General features: G+C 38.5%; 1 protein-coding gene across 1 annotated transcript in view; it reads right to left on the bottom strand.

Moving 5' to 3' along the window:
* Nucleotides 1-21060, bottom strand: part of SFI1 (SFI1 centrin binding protein) — a 65609-nt gene that overhangs the window by 33640 nt on the left and 10909 nt on the right. The window contains 5 exon segments of the mRNA XM_073222223.1: nucleotides 4558-4660; nucleotides 6046-6163; nucleotides 8355-8449; nucleotides 11828-11938; nucleotides 20789-20860. Coding sequence (XP_073078324.1) covers nucleotides 4558-4660; nucleotides 6046-6163; nucleotides 8355-8449; nucleotides 11828-11938; nucleotides 20789-20860 — 499 coding nt within the window.

Raw genomic sequence — 21060 nt, 5'->3', positions numbered from 1 at the left:
TTCCAGCACCCACTATCCTAGGCTTATGATATCCATTTCCCGCTCTAGACTTGGAATTACCCATTTCTCCAAAAACCCTCAGTTCCTTTTAATGGGAAATAGTGGAGACCACAATCTGGGCCCTGGGAATGCAAAATGCTGTATTATTGCCTCTGTTCCTAAGTCTTTTCAGTAAAGAGAGTTAGAAACACACTTTTTAAGATTAAAAAAAAAGCCACAAGTTCATGTTGATATTCACATTGCCAATTTCAGATTACAGGGCCTTTATTTAATTTCTTTGATTTTATATGTGTAATCTTTTCTTTTACACTGAAAATCGTGATTCCTAATGACACTGCCATAGTTCTCTGCTTTTTCTTACAACATAGCCACGACAGTTTCAACATAACCCCAAACCTGCCACTAACAGTAAGACAACTGAATGCAGTTTTAGATTTCTTAGCAGTTCTCTGTGTCCTCAGAATACATCCCACTAGGGACGAACAGTCAAAATACTATATTTTAAAGTTATTTGAAGTAACTATTTTCTCTGTGTAGTCATCAGTATAAACATGATACAAGTTTATCTCAGTATGTTTTAAAAGTTTTAAAGTTTATCTCAGTGTGTTTTTTTCCCTTTTTGATTTACCTGTGTTTTTTAATTATATAAAACATTTACATGGTTCCAAAGTTTAAACTATACAACAAAGTAAATTCACGGAAGTGCTTTGTTCCTACACTGTTCCCTCCTGCCCCTTGAAGGTAGCAATAGCTTTTTGTTCCTTTTTTATTTGTTTTTCCATTATTTCTTCTTGCAAACATACACACACACACACACACACACACACAGTCTCTCTCCCTCCCTCCCTTTCTTACTCTAAAGGCAAGTACACAATGAACCAGAGGGATCTTGTTAAGAGGTAGGTGTGATCATATCACTGTTCTGCTCAAAGCCAGCAGCTTCCCACGTCCCCTGGAATAAGAACCAAAGCCTTCATGGGCACAGCCTGCAAGGCCCAACCTTCTGCCTCCTTGTTATCTCAGGACCTAATCCTTCCTATGCTCCTGCTTCTCATGGTCATTAATATATCGCGATATATATCAAGTTCATGCATGGGATGACTCGATATCATAAACAAGACAATTTCCCTGATCTAATGCAAAAAGTCATTATAATAAAAATCCTAGTAGGCTTTGTTGTGGAACTTGACAAACTGATTCTAAAATTAGTAAGAAAGGGTAAAGAATAGCCAAGATAATTTTTAAAAAAAAGAATCTAAGAGATCTATTTCCATATATGAGTAGGAGTAGGAATAGTAATACCAGCTAGCATTTATTGAGCACTTCCATACTTCAGGCATTTCTCTGAGCATATTACATGTATCATCACACTTAACTCTCAACCACAATATGAAGTAGGTACTATTATTATCTACTTATGGATAAGAAATGTAAGATACAGGGAGGTTAAGTAAGTCACTCAAAAGTACAAAGCTAACAGGTGATGGAGGCAGAATTTCCACCGAGGCAGTCTGACTACAGAACCTTTGCTCTTTCTTATCCGCTTCATTAAGTCATAATTAAAATAGTGTGGTAATGGCTCAGATACACAAATGGACCAATGGAATGGAGAGCCCAGAACAGACCCATGAATAAATAGAACCTTGTTCTATAATGTAGGTGGATTAATAATCAGTGTAAAAAAATGTTAAAGATCAAACCGTAAGACAAAAGAATAAATCAGGCTATGATTAAATTAATAACATCTATATGAAAAAAGGCATCATAAGCAAAGCAAAAAAAGAAAAAAGAAAAACCCCCAAGCTATAGACTGGAAGAAAGAACCTGCCATGTACACAACAGTCAAAAAATTACTAAACAGAATCTACAACAATATCCACAAATCAATATGAAAAACACAAAACAAACCAACAGAAGAAAGGAGTGAGGAATGTAAATGAGCTCAAAAACAGAGACCCAAATGGCAAACAAGCACCTGGAAACAGGCTGGGCCTCACTACGAATTCGTGAAATAGAAACTAAAGGAACAAAGAATTAGCCCTTCATACCTATCACATCAGTGAAAATGACTAGGTCTGACAATGCTGAGTGCTGATTAGGCTGAAAGAAGCGGGAACTGAAACTTTAGCACAGATTGGCTCGGCACCGGACGGAACTGGTGGTACCCAGGATGAAGAGCCGAACACCCAGTGACCCAACAATTGCACTTCTAGGAACCAGACTAGAGAAATCCTCAGACTCCTGCACAAGGATTTATGCTTAAGAATGCTGTCTGAAGCACTCTTCACAATTGTAAAAAAGCAAGAAGTAACAGTCCATCAGTAGTGAGCAGATAAACTATGCCTTATTTATACAAGACGATATTCAGTTAATAGATCTCTATGTATCTACAAGGATGAACCTCAGAAATATCCTGTTGCATAAAAAAGCAAGCTGTGAAGGACATGTACAGTATGACACCATTCAAATCCTAACTACACAAAACCAGAGCATTTATTCTTTATGGATATATATGCCCACATTTTCCTCCTCTAAGGAGGAAAGGTGGCAGGAGAGAACAAGCGTAGAGCTTGAACCATGTCTGCTATTAATCCTGGGGCAAGTGTGGAAAATGTTTTTAAACCTGGGTCGTGAGTACTTGGATAGCTTTTAACATTTTTATAAATGTTTTATATTTAATGTTTCTATGTTTGAAGTACATAAATTTAATTTTTTTAAATTTCACGTATTTCATGTCTGCCTGCCTGGTTCAGAGATGTTGTGAGGATTAAGAAAAATGACTTAAGTGTGAACTCTAGGTAAACCATGTTGTAATTATCAGACCCAAGGTATTACTACTTATAATCTGCACAATAAAATCTGAATCTTAAGAATCTCATAGAGCTTTTGGTCCATGTCAATATGATCTCGATTATTCACATTTTCCATTGGATTTGATTCTGAATGACTTTGGGTTGTTTTATAAGTTAAATCCAACCTCAAACCATGAAAATCTGCTATACCAAAAACATTCAATCAAATCTGTTGTTGCAAGCTTTGAAGACAAGTGTCAAAAAGCAGTTCTAAAAGTGTTCTGAGCCACAGAAACAACAGTAGAATTAATTTATAGGCTCTCAAAGTGGCTGCTAGAAAGGGAAGAACACGCAGACTTGTAGCCCTCCGGTGACAGAAAATGAGTCTCATTACGTTTCTTTGTTTATGGCATTTTCACATTTGTCAGTCCCGTCTCCCTCCTGAGACTACAAGTCTCCTAAGGGTAGTGCGGCACGATGATTAACAGAACGGCTCTGCAGCTGCCAGGCTACTTGGGTTTAAACCCTGGTTCTGATCTTTGCCAGGTTTCTGGCTCTCGTTCAAGTTACTTAGCCTGCCTAGTTTCCACAGTAATAATATGGGATCAGAAAAGAAAAATATAAAAACGAACTGCTTTAATGCAGGGAAAGCACGCAGGCCAGCACCCAGCACAAGCAAGACCATAAGAAATGCTGTGGCCACCGCTGCTTGTTACTGTTATCACTGCGAGAACTGTGCCTCTCATTTCCTTGCTATTGCCTCAGAAGACCTTTTGAGTTCAGAGGTCAGCAAACTTTTCTTGTAAAGGGTCAGATGATAAATATTTTAGGCTTTGCAAGCTATATGGTCTCTGGTGCCACTACTCAACTCTGCCCCTGCATCTTGAGAGCAGCCTTGAACATTACATAAATGAATAGGTTTTACTGCATCCTAATAAAATTTTATTTACAACAACAGGCAACAGGCCAAATGTGACCTGTGGGCCAGTTTGCTGACCCCTGATCTCGATGACTGTACATGCTATTTGCATGTGATCTCCATATACCGCATGTAGCTGTATGGACAATGCAAAACATCAGATTAAAAAGATACTACTCCTACATATAGTAACAGGTACTCTTTTTTTTCTTCTTCCCTGTTCTATACTCTATAATTGACTTGGCGGGCCTACAAATACCCAGTAAACACAAAAAACTGACAGAAATTAAGAAGCCTGTCAAAGGCCATAAGAAAGCTTCACCTCTGCACAGTTTTGGTACAGATGTTAGGCCTTTTATAATGGACTAAAAGCTAGCGGCTTCCCCACAATAAACCTTCTAAGATAAGCAAAATCATGCAAAAAATGAAGCCAGGTTTTCTTTTCACTCTTAGTTTCTTTTCTGCCCTCATTATTTTCTAACTTGCTGTAGGAAAATAGAAATGAAGAAATAAAGGATATACTGCTTCTTTTTAAAACCTATTTATAATTGATTCATAATCTTTCCAGCTCCACAATTAGCAGACATTTTCTACAAAACATTGGTCATCACATCTGGCATATTCCTAATAGCAGCCTCTGCCTGCTGAAGAGCCCAGCCTTCCATGCTGCTGCTACCCAACCCCCCACCCCCCCCACCCCCAGCCCTCTGGGCAGCAGGGAGGCACCAGTAAAGAGGCGGCAGCCTGCTGGTGGGCCTTCTGCTTGGGACTCCAACCCCTCCCTCTGTGGGTGTGGGATTGACAACAAGAACCTAGGACGTCAAAAGCTGAGTCTGCAGGACTCACCTGCAGCTGGAGGCTTAGGGCCCTGTGCTTCACAGCAGACGCATGAAGGGCACGGCCCACACGGACCTGTCCAAGGCTCCACCTCCACTTGCCCCACCACACCCTGTCAAAGAACGAGCCAAAGACAGAACCAGTCAGAAAAGCCACCCTGAAAAGAGAAGGGCAGTGAGGGCCGGGCCTCAGACCTTCCGCTCAAGTCCCTCTCCCCCAGGGTGCCACCCCAAGAGTGACATCTGTTAGAGTGACTGCTGATAAAAACAACTGAGAAACAGTCCTAGCGCTGCCAATTAAGGGCTGGAAACTGATATTTCCTTAGCTCAGATCCAGCCTTAGATACTCTAGGCAATGCTCTGTTTGGCCTACACAGGTTTTTTTTTTAATATGAATTATTGCCAACATTTAAAAAATCAGGAGATTTCACAGAATAATTTGCAAAAAAAGTGGCTTTTAGATTTCTAGTATTGATGGATTCCTTCTCTTCCTACCATCCTACCAGGTTTTATTCCAGTCTTGGTTTCTTTTCTGCTTGTTTTCTTATTTTCTGGGGGAAAATAACAATAAGAAAATAAGATTTTGTAACCTCTGCTTTAAGGTTAAGAAACACTTATTCTGGCCACTCTAAGCCACCAAAATCTTTTCTCCTAACTTAGGCCATGCTTAGCTACATCACTCCAAAATCTCAGGCTATCTTGCATCATTATTTATTTTTTTAATCACTTAAGGAATTTTAAGTTCCCTGAATGCAGCCCTAATACTCAATATGGTACCAGGAAAAATTTAAGCCCTCAATAAATATACACTGAATGAATAAGCTTATGAAAAATACATCATCCATAGATTTTAGCAGAATTGCATACTTATTAAGCATTTAAAAATATCTGAATAAATTTTAAATAAGTTTAAATAACTTTCATTTTAAATAACTTCTTTAGGCCCACTAATGTTCTGGATACTATGCTGAATACCTTACAGATATTATCCTATTTGTTTCCAGGACACCCTGTAAGATACTTCAAGCTGTGCCTATTTCACACGTGAGGAGAGTGAGACAGCCCCGCGGTATACGCTGGAACAAGGATTCTAACCCAGGTCGGTCTGGCAGTAAAGCCTGTTCTTGTCCATACTACATACAGGGCCCAGTTCTTTTAGGAAGGAACTGAGCTTTTTACAGAACGTCATTCAGGACATCAGAAGACCACGGGAGGCAACGTACAGTGGAATCAGTCCCATTATAAAGCAGCTCATAGTTATACACATCTGGCTTTGAAAGTGGACTAACTCATGTCCGTCCAACATGTGGACAATGCTGATGAGATGCAGTGCAGGGCAGCAGTTAAGAATATGGGCTAAAAAAAAAAAAAAGAAGATAATGGGCTTTGGCATCAGAACGATGGGTAGGTGAGCCCTGGTTTTGCCTTTCCAGCAACATAAAGCAAGGCCGAGGTAAAATGATGGCTGATGATGTTTAGGGCAATTGAGCACACTCACCACAGAACACTTCGCTGCCTAAACTCCAGGGCAGTGGACTGCATCCGAAGTTTGGTCCTACGACAAACCACATAGACCAACCAGGACTTCCAGGCCTGTCGCATCTTTTGCTTTGCATCTAGATACACCAAAGAGATTTTCAAAACGGGGTAGGGAGAGATGGCTTTTTCTGGGTTATGATGGGCTCTGTACTCATCCCCCCTTTTGAGTATCTAAATTCCTCCAGCCTTCAAGTGCCCCCTGCTGGAAAAGTTGTGAACCTCTACAAAATTAATAAGGATGCAAGTATATGTAAAGAATGTAAGTGGTAACATTTACAAAACATATAAAGGAAAATTAATATATTGCATTGTTCAGAAATCCTTTATTTTAAAAGCCCTCATCTTTTACTTGTATGTTTTTCAATATTTACAGATGAAATAAATAATGTGAATGACACAGAGAGCAGAGAAATGAGACTGAGTTGACAACTGTTGATGTTGGGTGATGGATACACAAAGGATAGTTATTCCATCAATTTTTTAGATATTTAAAATTTTCCATAATATAAAGTTAAAAAAGAAGAAAATATGCCATGAAATTTACTGTTTTAAACAATAATTGCAAAGTTGTACGAGTAAAACTAAAGGAAAGGATAGTATGTTATCTGTTTGGGAAACAAAATAAAAGGGACCAGTAATAATATTGGAGGAAACGGAATTTATTAGATATGGGAGGTGCGAAGGTCCACAAATCTCGCTGTGGTAAATTCCATTTTCATTATGAAAGTCATTACTAATGAAGTAAATTTCTTCTCTTTTTAGGACACAACGGAGGGAATAAAAGTATATAATCCATTTACAGGACATTTTCCAAATTGTGGTCAGTAGGACTGTAGCTACACTTACATTTCATAGTTGCTAACAAGTCAAATCAAAATATGAAAAAGTACCTTCCTCGGGCCCACCCCAGACCTCAGGAATCAGCACAACTCAGGCAACGAGGCGAGTATGGTACTGAGGTTTAGAGTTTGGGCTTCTAAGTAAGGCAGGTAAGAGTATGAATGTTGACTTTGTCGCTAGCTAAGTAACCTCACACAAGTTACTCATCTGTAAAATGGTGCCTCCCTTACAGTCATGTTTGCAAACAGTAAATGAAATTATCTATGAAAAGTATCTCCAATAGATGCAAGCTGTTATTTTCTGTGTGTAGAACCCAGAAATCTGCTTTAACTGTCTATGCCATGATTCTGACTGACAATTTGAGAACCGTGCTTCCCTAAGGCCTGAAAGTACTTGCACTTTCTATTTAACAGTGTAAGAGTGAAAAGACTCTCCCCTGGAGTCTGTGGGCATGACCTGAAGCAACTGTCATGTCAGAAATAACTTTATCTTAAAAATTCAAGTGACTTTTCCTTCACTCTGGAATACAGCTGTGTTGATTACAGCTATAAATAATATAAGACAGCAGAATGCAAATTACTTAAGTAAATATAAAACATTCACAAGACAGAGCATATTCTGGGCCACAAAACAAATCTAAACAAATTGACAGAACTGAAGTCATACTAAGTCTGTTCTCTGATCATAATGGAATAAACTAGAAAATAAATACTAGAAAGAAATGGAAAATCCCCAATAGAGGACTAAACATACTTCTAGATAATCTACGGGTCAAAAGGAAGTCTTATGGGAAATTAGAAAACATTTTCTACTGAATAAAAACAGAACAGAAAATTCGTGGGATACATTTAAAGCAGTGCTTAAGGGAAACTTTACAGCTGTGCATACCACGTTAGAAAAATGGAAAGCTTTCAAGTTAATAATCTCAGCTGGTACCTTAAGAAACCAGAAAAAGAAGAGCAAATTAAAACCAGACCTTGGAGAAGTGAGATAATAATAAAGATAGAAGAAGATATCACAACTTGAAAACAGGAAAACAATAGAAAGTATCAAAGTGGTTATTTGAAAAAATTGATTAAAATTGATAAAGCTCTAGCCAGACTGACCAAGAAGAAAAGGCTAAAGAACCACAGAATGTACAGCAGCAAGAGTAAACCCTAGTGTAAACTAGGAACTTCAAGCAATGTTTTTTTATGTCTCAGTCTTTTTATGTCAACATAAAAGTTCATCAGTCGTAACACATGTCCTGCTGTTGCCGGAGCTGTTGATGATGGGGGAGGCTGTGCATGTGGGGGAGGAGGTATATGAGCAATCTCTGTACCTTCCCTACAGTTTTGCTATAAACTAAAAATGCTCAAAAAAACTCCTTAAAGAAAAAAGTAAAGTAAATGGGGGCATTTTCTTTAGACATGTTCTTTCTTCTCTCACCATGATCCTCGGCTCTCATGTGCTTGTTCCTCTTCTCCTGCTGTTGATGCACGTAAGCCTTCCAGGTCTGGAACGTTAGGTTGTATAAGTAATACCTGAGGGAGCCAAAAAAGCAAATGGCATTTCTTTAAAACAAAACAATTAAAGTGATACCCAGTCTGTTCTGTTCTCATGAGAAATTAACATGGACATTTCTGACATAATAAATCCATATCTGTATTCTAAGCTAAAATTTCACTTTCTACATTCACTGTGAAACCTATTTTCCTTGACGAGGAGCCATTCTTCACACCTCATAGCATCACTATGAGAAAAGGCTTCAATTAATCCAAGAATAAGCTCACCTTCAGCATCCACAAAGCCTGGACATTTGGAATGAGATCATCATATATTAATCATCACATCATAAAACATAAAACAATCTTTCTCCTTTGCATAAAAACATGGTCAATGACACTTTTCCTTTGTCTTTTCAGTTTTGATACATACACTATACACGTTAAGACCATCAGTCCTTCATATTTTCACTACCCCATTTCCTAAAACTTGATTTCTAATCTATCAGCTTATTAGAATAATTCAACATTACATTTTACCTGAAATATCCATAAATCAGAAACCTTGCCCCCCAAAAAACTTCAAAGGTTATTATCATGAGTGTTAATATCATTTCAAAAAGATCCAATGTATAAGACACCCAAAAAAGATATAAAAATTTATATTTGATATAATTCCCAGTTTTTACTTTTTCCTTCATTTATCCTTGGGCCTATAAATGTCAAGGATTAAGAGAGTTTTTTTTCTATTCCTATTTTTTTAATGTCCTATATTGGGCATATATTTTCTCCCAGAATCAATATAAATGAAAACTTAGTACTTTAAAGAACAGAATACTCTCAGAATCAGAAACTATATACAAGTGAGCGTCAGTGAGAACACTTATTCAGTCATTAGCACGACTGCCTGAATTAGAGGTGTGTACTCAGCGCACATTTGCTTGGGTTTAATTTAGGACTTTGATCTTGCTTACTCTAAAAATAATTTGAAGAAAAACAAATATAGTCAACTCAAAAGAAGCAGAAAAAGCACTTGACAGAATTCAGCACCCATTCATGATAAAAGCACTTAACATAATTAGGTATAGATGGAACATATCTCAACATAATAATAGGTCACATATGACAGTCCACAGCTAACATCATACGGAATGGAGAAAGGCTGAAAGCTTTTTATCTAAGGTAAGGAACAAGACAAGGGTGCCAATTCAGCATAGTACTGGAAGTCCTAAACAGAGTGATCAGGCACAAAAAAGAAATAAACGGCATCAGAATTGGAAAGAAAGAAGTAGAACTGTCTCCGTTTGCAGATGACATGATTTTATACAGAAAATCCTAAAAATTCAACCGAAAAACTGTTATATCTAATTTAAAAAATGCACTAAAGCTGCAGGATACAACATACAAAAATCACTGTAATTTCTGTACAATAACAATGAATTATCTAAGAAAGAAAGAAATAGAGCCCATTTACAATAGCATCAAAAATAATAAAAAAACTTTATAGGAATAAAATTAACCAGGGAGATGAAAAATCTCTACTCTGAAAACTACAAGACAGTGATGAAAGAAACAGAAGACAAATGGAAAGGTATGCTATATTCATGGATTTGTTAAAATGTCATCTATAGACAACAAAAGCCATCTATAGGGTCAATGACATTCTTTATAGAAGTAGAAAAAAACAATTCTCATATTATGGAGCCACAAAGGACCCCAAACAGCCAAAGAAATCCTGAGAAAGAACAATGCAGGAGGCATCAAACTTCCTCATTTCAAGCTATCCTATAAAGCTACAATAATCAAAACAGTATGGTATTGGCATAAAAATAGATAAATAGACCAATGGAACCAGTAGCATGAGCCCAGAAATAAACCCAAGTATATATGGTTAACTAATATTTGATAAGGGAACCAAGAATACTCAATGGAGAAAAGACAGTCTCTTCAATAAATGGTTCTGGGAAAATTAGAAATTCACATGTAAAAGATGAAAGTAGACCCCTTACACCAGTCACAAAAATTAACTTGAAATGGATTAAAGACTTTAATATAAGATCTAAACTCATATAACTCCTAGAAGACAATATAGGAAAAAAGCTCCTTCATGTGGGTGTTGGCAATGATTTTTTTGGCTATGATACCTAAAGCACAATCAACAAAATAAAAAATAAACAAATGGAATTACATCTAACTAAAAGGCTTCTGCACAGCAAAAGAAACAATCAACAGTGAAAAAGACAACCTACAGAAGGGGAAAAATATTGGCAAACCATGTATCTGATAAGCAGTTAATATCCAAAATATATAAGAACCCATATAACTCAATAGAGAAAAAGCAAATACTCCAATAAAAAATGGACAGAGGACTTATATAGACATATTTCCAAAGAAGATACACAAATGGCCAAGAGATACATGAAAAGATGCTCAATATCACTAGTCTTTAGGAAAAAGCAAATCAAAACCACAGTGAGGTATTACCTTACACCTACTGAAATGACCATCAACAAAAAGACAAGAGACAACAAATGCTGGTGAGGATGTGGAGAAAAGGGAACCCAAGTACACTACTGGTGGTATCATTAATTGGTTCAGCCACTAGGGAAAAGGATATGGAGGATCCTCAAAAACGTAAAGATAGAACTGCCACATGATCCAGCAGTTCCACTTCTGGGAATATCCAAAGGAAACAAAACTAACTCAAAAAGATATTGCATCCACATGTTGACAGCAGCGTTATTTACATCAGCCAAGACGTGGAAAAAACTTAAGTGTCCATCAATGGATGAATGGATAAAGAAGTTGTGGTATGCATGGTATGCACATATACATATAATGAAATGTTATTCAGCCACAAAAAAATGAGGAAATCCTGCCACTTGTGACAATGAGGTTATTATGCTAAGTTAGAGAAAGACAAATATTATATGATCTCATTTATATGTGGAATCTAAAACAAAAAACAACAACAAAAACCCCTTATAGATAAAGAGATCAGACTTGTGATTATCAGAGGTGGTGGTGGGCGTGGTGGTGGGAGGAAGGGGAATTGGAGGAAGGTGGTCAAAAGGTACAAACTTCCAGTTATAATATAAATACTAGGGATGTAAGTTATCATTGTTGTATGATATATATGAAAGTTGTTAAGAGAGTAAATCCTCAGAGTTCTCATTACAAGGAGAAAAGTCTTTATGAGATGATGGATGTTAACTTATTGTGGTGATCATTTCACAATGTATGTAAGTCAAACTTTTACACCATACAGATGGAACTCATACAGTGATGTAGGTCAATAATATCTCAATAAAACTGGGTGGGGGGGGACTTCCCTTCCTTTGTTCAGAAACATGCCAGTAAGTGATTATTTGGTAATGTGCATCAGTAAAATTAAAGTAATATAACATGAAATCTGACCTGTAGTGACAGTCAGCTCGAACACAGAGTTTCCACTCTCGATTGAAAATCCACCACTCTTCTTTCCATTCTTCAAAGACCTTCCGTAGTATCCTCTGCTCATAGTAATGCCTAGGGCAATGAAAGAAAAATCAGAGAGCGATACACGATGATGCTGGAGCTAACTATTCCCAAATTGGTTACATACTGCTTTGTCAAAGAAGAGTGTGGTTTACTGTTTGGTAACACCAAGAAAGATTACAAATAGAATACTTAACTTTTTCAGATCAAAATCTTAGAATTTCTTAAACTAGAAATGAGGCTAAAAATTTTACAGTACAGATTTACCAATTAAAGAGGTTAAAGTAAAATAAAAACTGACTTCAAATACTGAGCTGAGAATTATTATTCTCAATTTCTTCATTCATCAAACTAAATTTTTTTAATCCTAAATACTTGGGTATATTTTCTTTCTTTTTATTGAAGTATCATTGATATACAATCTTATATTGGTTTGAAATATATAACAGTGGTTTAACAGTTACCCATATTATTAAATCCTCACCCCCACGAGTAGTTACTGTCAACACAGAAAGATGTTACAGAATCATTGGCTATATTCTCCATGCTGTACTACCATCCCTATGACGAACTATATTGTAATTGAGAATTTTTGAGCCCCTTTATCCTCCTCCCTTTCCCCACTGATCCACCCTAACCCCTCCCCCATGGTAACCACCAGTCACTTCTCAGTATCTGTGAGTCTACTGCTATTGCACTGATTTTGTTTTGTTTTTATATTCCACAAATAAATGAAATCAAATGCTATTTGTCTTTCTCCACCTGACTTATTTCACTTAGCATAATACCCTCTATGTCCATTGATGATCTTGTAAATGGCAGGATTTTTCTTTCTTATGGCTGAATAGTATTCCATTGTGTATATGTACCACATCTTTTTTATCCATTCATCTACTGATGGACACTTTGGTTGCTTTTGTATCTTGGCTGTTGTAAATAATGTGGCAATGTACAAAGGGGTACATATTTTCTTTGGGTAAATTCCTAGAAGTGGATTTACTGGATCAAATGGTATTTCTATTTTTAGTTTTTTGAGGAACCTTCACACTGATTTCCACAGCAGCTGCACCAATTTACATTGCCACCAACAGTGTAGGAGGGTTCCCATTTCTCCACATCCTTGCCAACACTTACTACTTCTTATATTTTGGATAGTGGCCATTCTAACTGGTGTAAGGTGGCATCTCATTGTGGATTTGATTCGCATTTTCCTGATGGTTAGGGATATGGAGCATCTTTCATGTGCCTATTGGCCATCCATATTTCTTCTTTAGAAAAATTTCTGTTCAGGTCCTCCACCCATTTTTTAATTGGTTATTTGTTTTTCTGGTGCTGAGGTGTATGAGTTCTTTATATATTTTGGATGTTAACCCTTTATTGGATGAATCACCCACTCACAGTTTTTAAAAAACTGGACAGCAAAGATATGCATAGGGAAATTCACTATTGTTCATAATAGAAAGAAAAGAAAACCACTACAATGCTCTTCAAAAGGGGACAGGTTAAATTTAATCACTGGCAGGTAATCACTTTTTATGAATGAAATACAGTATAAGTCACTGAATGGAGAGATGCTCCAGAGAAGTTGTTAGGTGAAAAATAAAGCAACCACACATATGTATAATATGATATCATGTTCAAAAAACATATTTTGTATTTCTAGTATCCATATTTTAGAATATAATATACACCAAATATATATATACATATATAAAGTATGCATACACATACCAGTTATAAATAGGTACACACATATATATATATATACATATACACAAAAACAAATATATGCATGCATGTGTATGTACATACTTAAATGATTATATTATACATATTAGAAGTTCGAAAAAATCTCTAGAATACCAAACTATTACCAGTGGTTCTCACTCAAGGAGAGATTATAGGAGACTGGTGTTTCCTATATTACACATTTATGTAATTTGAAAATTTTTTGAATTGCTTTGTTCATAATTTTTAAAAATTTTAATGGAAAAGAACCATTTTCATTTGTACAGATATTCCACCATCTATTATCTCCACACCTACCTCCTTCCCTTCCCAAAATCCCCCAAAAATAACAGCAAATACATTTCAAAAGGCATAAGCCCACAAAGACAAAGAGAATAGGAGCAATGATGATAGACAAGAGCTGTCAACAAACTTAAAATGATAGCGGAGTGGCAAGTGAATCAACAGATCAGAGAAAGCAGAGAACTCAGTGTCCTCTGGCAGGAGAGTCAAAAAGAACCAACTGGTGGCAGAGCCCCCAGAAAGGCACTGGAAGGAGCGGCATCAGGAAGGGGGGAGTTTTGGGTGGAGATGAAAACACAAGATTCATTATAAGCCTGTGCGTAGAAGCGGTCAGGCTCTTGGGTCCCTTAACCACTCAGGCAGAGACTCGGGTGTATCTCAGGAGAACCTGAACTGGAGGGGCAGTGGGTTGTGCAATACCAGGTGGAGCTCTGGAGTGGGTCCTAAGCGAGTCTACGTGCTGGACCATGACACCCACATTTTCCCTCCTCAGTCACAGCTAAGCTAATAACCACTGCCACCCACCACCACCCACCTCCATCGCACCCACTCCATGAGGAATTTGGAAGATTCCTCTCCTTTGGGGAAAACTGACCCACCTGATGGAAGAGGCTTTCAGACACTGACAGCTGGAGGTCCCCCAGTGAAACCATCTGATTTCTGATTCAAAAGCCTAAAGTGAAGCCCTCAATTTACAAGTCTCTATGCATACAGACAAAAGCTCCTAAAATTAGAGTTTAAGTGCCTAACTCTTAAATATGAACAATAAAAGGATCTCTTGACATTTGAGGAAAGGCTCCAACATGAGATGGTAACCATAAGCACACAGAAAAAAAGAGCTCAGAATAAACAATATGAGCAGACAAAAATCTTAAAAACAAATCATTACATTTACCTCAAAAAATTACAAGCCTACAGGAGGCTAGAAAAAAGGGGTACTCAGAGAAGAAAAAAGAGCTCTTGAAAATTAAAAATCTGACAGCAGATATGAAAGAAAGAGAGCCATAGATAGGTTAAACAAAGTTGACTGGCCTCACAGGTCACAGTAAGGATTCTGGCTTCTACTCTCAGCAGGTTGGGAAGCCACCTGAGGTCTGAGCAGACAAGTGACGTGACTTGACTGACTCAGACAATCTGCTATGAAGAGACGGACCAGGGGCAGGGCTGGAAGCAGAGGACCCGTGAGAAGGTAACTGAAGGCATTCAGGGGGGACATGATGATGGCATGGACCAGGGTGGTATCAACAGAAGATGCTGAAAAGAGGTTGGAACTGGATATATTTTGAAGGTTGAATCAATGTAATTTTGGCATTTGGCATTGTAATTTGGGGTATGAGAGAAGAAATGTCAAAGATGACTCCCAGGTTTCTGACCTGAGTCCCTGGAAGGATGGGAGTTTCTATTAACTGAGAGGGAGAAGACTCAGCAGGGAGGCTTGTGGGCAAGATCTCTATTTTGGTAGTGGACACATTAAGCTGTGACATCTATTAGACACCCAGTGGGCTGTCAGTATGTAGCAGTCCGGAGTTCATGGGAGAGGTCATGATCTTTGGGAATCATGAGACTTGACAAGATTGCCACAGCTGTAAGGTGCACAGAAGTGGTGTCAAGACTTGCTGTAGGGTATTCAGACAAGGAGGAACCAATAAAAGACTTAGAAGGAGCAAAGAAGCAGAGGGAAACCCGTAAGAAGGTGGAAAGCTGGAAGCTGTGAGAAGATCTTGAAGAACGGAATGACGGACTCTCTAATGTTTCTGCGTTGGTCAAGAGGAAGTTTAAGAATTCATCACTGATTTTAGCAAATTTAGTGACCTTAACAAACAGTTTTGGTGGAGTGGTAGAGTCTAAAGCCTTGTGGGATGGATTTAAGAGAGAATACAAGAGGTACTGGAGACAATGACATGGCCAGGAGATGTGATGTAAGAAGGAGCAAAGACATGTGCTAGCTGCAGGAAGAAATAGGGTCAAAGAGACTTTTTCAGGATGGGGAAAATGACAGCATTATACACTGGTGCAAATGATCCAGTAAATAGGGAAAAACTGATGATGCCGAAAGAGAAAAAAAAAAAAACTGCTAGAGTGATGGCCTTGAAGTAGGCAAGAGGGAAATATAGAGCAGAAGTCAAAATGTTGCCACAGACAAGGGCACTGACAGTTCATCTGCCTAACAGTAGGGAGAGCAGGGTGTATGGTGATAGATGCTGGCAGTGGGTAAGTGTAGTGGAGGTCTCTTCCGTTGCTATTTTCTCAAGAAAATAAGGAAACAAGGCCATTAGCTTAGAATAAACAAGATATATTGATGAATCAAATACCACAAAAAGACATGACTATTTATCTACTACTCAAATGAGCCAAAAAGCTTTGGGCAGATCTTCTCTTCAGCAAAATAGGTGACTAAATCATATTTACGACTGCTTTATATCTAGACACAAACAGTACTGTTTTGCCCTACTAATTCAATGGTCATTTGGGTTCAGTTTATTTATGATAAAATAACTCCAGTTTATAAAAGTCAAAACATTCTCCAAGAACGTAAAGGTATTATTCTGCAGTTTCTGGTATGACAGCATTCTCCTCTAAAATTCCTAAATGTGAGAAAAAACTGAAAAAAAAATCAGTATCAAAAAAGACAAAAAAGGGACAAAGATCATTAATTCCAATGGTGGTAGGTGCTTACCTGACAAAAAAAATCTTCTCACTTTTTCATATTGTAATTTTAGAACTGAAGCCCAGAGCTGTAACTTACCCCCAAATCAAAAATTAGGTGGGATCTTGGTTAGAGCCAAACTTCAGGACTCCTAAATTCCCTTCCAATATTCTTTCCTTTATACCCTACTACCACTCAAGAGCAAATAAACTAAAAAAGAGTATAAGGGTGAATATTTTAAAATGGTATGGCAGGTATAGTCACTGGCTAACCCATCACCCACTGCCAAGCCTGTTTCCTCACTGGCATCCACTGCCTTCCCAGCCTCCCCCGTAGTGAGTCACGGCCAGCGACGCAGCTCCGGCCAGGGAGGCAGTAGAATGTAGCTGGGGGCTTCTAGGGGAGTTTCACTTTCCTGATTAAGAGACAGCTCTGACTGACCGCAATATAATGAGTCATAAGAAATACATATTTGGTCATTCATGACCAAATACATATTTCCCAGCTATATTTAGTCTTCATTCACAGTTCCTGAAAACGCTGCTGTGTCTTAAAGGTGAAATGGTGTTTTGTCACATTAATGAGACGTTTGGACCCCACCCAAGGGCAGAAGCTGGAGGTTGAATCAGCCAATGGCCAATAATTTAGTCAATCATCACTACATAATGAAGCCCTCATAAAAAACCCTGAGAAGAATCTTCTGCCATCTTGGATCCTGCTTCTCGGTCAGAGCTTCTACGCTTGGGGAAGGAGAACACCTCTACGTGCAGTGAGCCAGGCCCCAAGCTCCACAAGGACAGAAGCTCCTTTATTTGGAACCTTTCCCCATGTATCTATTCATATGGCTATTATCTTATATCCTTTACTAAACTGGTAAACGTAAGCGTTTTCCTGAGTTCTGTGAGCCCCTCTAGCAAATTAATAGAACCTAAGGGGATGTTGTTAGAACCTTCAATCGGTAGCTGGTAGGTCCGAAGCACAGGTAACAGCCTGGGGCTTTTGACAGGGTCTGGAGTGGGGGGCAGAGGGCAGTCTTGCAGGACAGAGCCCTTACCCTGAGGAATCTGGTGCTGTCTCCAGGCAGATACCATCATAATTGAGTTGAATTCTCTGACACCCTGCTGGAGTTCAAGAATTGCCTGGTGTTGTGTGCGGGAAGACTCCCTCCCACGCACGTACACCCCCACTGGAATCACGTCCGGGAGCCCAAACAGAGTCATACTACTCTTACTGCTGTGTATAATACTATTACTGTTGTTGCATATGAAAGAACACATCTCACTGACACTACCCTTTCCCCCCACACCCTGTGTGAAGCTAGAGCAGCCATCTTGCAACTATGCAGTGCCATGCCTGAGGATAAAGGGTCGGCATGCTAAGGATGGGGAACTAGACAGCTTCTACATCACTCAACAGCTGAGCCGATGACAACCGCTAGACTGCTTATGAGAAAAAGCAATTCCCACTTTGTTGAAACTACTGTCAGACTTTATCTTACTTAGAGTCAAACATACTTCTACCTAATACAATCAGCATTTCCCAAGTATTTGGACTAAAAATAGATATTATTTGGAAAGAGGTTTCCAGTTAAATATGGGTCAAATATAAGATAGATAAAATTAAATAGGAAAAGAATTTGGGGAAGTTAGTGGAGGTGGAAACATAGTTTTTCAATCTCTGAATTCCCATAATACACACAGAACAACCATGCAGCAAAACTAAACCTCATGTATCAATTATAACAAAACTAGGTGACAAGGCATCCCCACAAATTCAAAATCCAAGCAGGTAAGGAGCAAACATCCATAATCAGAAGACCTGCATGGTATTAACACTGGAATAGGAGGAAGGAGCAATGAGGGTGGCGCCTGAGGAACCTGAGAACAGGAGGACGCCAGAACAGCCAGTAAGTGGTCACAGCAAAGGACAGAGGACCAATCTGATGGCAGCAGTTGAGACTGAGAGGAGTTTTGTCCACTCCAATACCGGGGCTCTGAAACCACTGGAGCAGTCCACCCCGTATGGTCTCAAAACCAACCTGCTAGGCTGCCTTCTAGACAGGGCATCATACTGAGAAGCTGCTGGGAGTGGAACAAATGGAAAATTGAGCAGGAGAGGGACAATAGACAAAGAGAGGATCAGACCGAGTGTTGTAGGGGAACAGAACTAGGACATTACACAGACCAAGCTGCCATATTTTTGAACACTACAAAAAAGACAGAAGAGGGAGCTAGCAAGTTAGCAAGGTTTGGCTGACCTCGCCTCACTCTACAGAAGTTCAGAACAATTAATTCTATGTAAAAATGAGCAACAGAAAAGTGGGTGAGATGAAATACTATATAAAGTTTTTGAGTAAGAAAGGAAAATGCAGCAGAATAACATGCCTTTGGACAAAAAAGTATGCCAGAGAAGATGTATCCACCAAACCAAAAAACCAAACACAAAACAAAATGAAAAAACCCTGTAACCTACTATCTCAAAAGTGAGCTAAAAGCCTTAAATAAATCCATGCCTAAGTCATACCATATTACAACTCTGAAAAATAAGACAAACAATGAATCTTTAGAACAATAATTAGACTAGCAGCTTACAATGGGGCCATAAAACAATGGGGTTATCTTCAAAATGCTGGGAAAAAAGACTGGTAACCCAAACTTCTATACCCAGTGATATATCCTTCAAAAATGAAAGGGAAATAAAAACATTTTTAGACAAAATCTGAGAGAATTCATCACAAGCGGGTCACTCTAAAGGAAAGACTCAGGAATGTTCTTATGATAGAAGGAAAATAATCAAAGATGGAATCCTAGAGATGCAGGAAGAAAAGAGCAACAGAAAGGGTGAATATGTGAATAAATCTAAGTGAATATTGGCTGTATAAAACAAGAATGTTTTATAGATTAAAAAATATAGTCTGAATTAAAATACATTACAAAGGGTGAATGTAATAACCACACTGTTTTTCTTGTGAAACTTTCATGAGTGTATATCAATGATACCTTAATAAAAAAATAAAATAATAAAATAAATTACAATAAGGACGTAAAGTGGGAGGGACACAGGCAGGGTATTCCAAGGACCTTGCCTTGTTTGGGAAGAAGACAAAAGGACCAGTAAACACTAGGTTCTAGTAAGTTAAAGATATATATTCTTCAGGGCAGTCAACAGAAGACTATACAAGAGTATAACTTTACTAAAGGGGAAATGAAATACTCATCTGAGAAAAAGAGCAAAAACAAAAAAGACTTCTGACAATGGCAAGCTAGGTAATTCAGATCAGTTTGTGCACTGAGAACAACACAAGCAGGACAAAAAAAAATCTGAGGCCACTGAGGAGCTCCCAAGGCCGTGAAGGACAGGATCAAGGTCTCGGAGAAGGAGAATCGATGAGCTATGCCTGATACTTGCAGCTCAGACAAGCTGTTGCCACACTGGGTGCTTTGCTGGTAAAGACACACAAAGGAGATGGGAAAGCAGGGCTGACCTCAAGGTATATAAAGAACAGATTTCAGAGTGCACACACAGGCCAAATTTGTTGGAGAGACCTTGAATCAAGAGACCTTGGGTGACGTCCCAGATTAGGAAAGCCAAACTGTCAGAAAATTAAACAGGAAAGGTTGAAGTAAGGGGAGAACAAAGGGGGTGAGAACCCATAACACTTCAGTTTTTTAAAAATGCTGACATTCTCAAGGGCTGCCAACTCTCCCTCTGCAACAGCCTATTCTGGCCCCTTCTTTTCATCCCCACTGCCTCCCGCAGCGTCCCTGAACCCTACAGCTCACCCTTGCAGTCCACTCTGGGCGCTGCAGCTAAAACTCATCAAAACTGACAGCAGTGGGTGGCAGCCTACACAAAGTAAAGCTATGGCAGAGGGGCTTTCTTTGGACCAAAACAGTTTCCCCCTGCTAATGCCAACTTTCACCCCAGGTTCTGCCCTAGATCAAATCATTTTGTCAGACACCAGTGCCCCAAAAGAGCTCATGTACTTCTAGGCAAGTACGTTTCTTCCCTGAGGGTCTTAGCTCACCTAGTTGATTTGACTTCTTCATTTACTCATTCAGTCAAACTAATATTTACCATTATATTATCTGCCTACTGGAGGCTGGGGGAGGAGCAGGGGAGGAATGCAACACATGCTATAATAAAGGTTACATGTGGGCTTAAGACAAAACAAACACCTAGAGTAAACTCAGCAGAAGTTTGGTGTTCTGAGCTAATACTACCTGGCTTTAGAGGGAAATACTCTTCCAAAAGTCATTCGAATCCACAAATACAAGAACTTTCTGGCCACGCATCTGAAAGAAGGAAAGAAATGATATATACATTTTAAAACTCCACTTGGCTTATATCATCAATTTTCTGGAAAGGAGAGGAAAACTTTAAGGTCCAAGGGAGAAATGCTAGTATGAGTCAAAAGGTGAATCAGAGCTAATCTTGCATCGGAGAATAGGATGGGACAGATTTATAAAGCTAAAATCAAGCAGATAATTTTTAA

The sequence above is a fragment of the Manis javanica genome, chromosome 15, assembly GCF_040802235.1.
Source record: "Manis javanica isolate MJ-LG chromosome 15, MJ_LKY, whole genome shotgun sequence".
Taxonomy (NCBI): Eukaryota; Metazoa; Chordata; class Mammalia; order Pholidota; family Manidae; genus Manis; species Manis javanica.
This window is presented reverse-complemented; position numbering and strand designations above follow the sequence as displayed.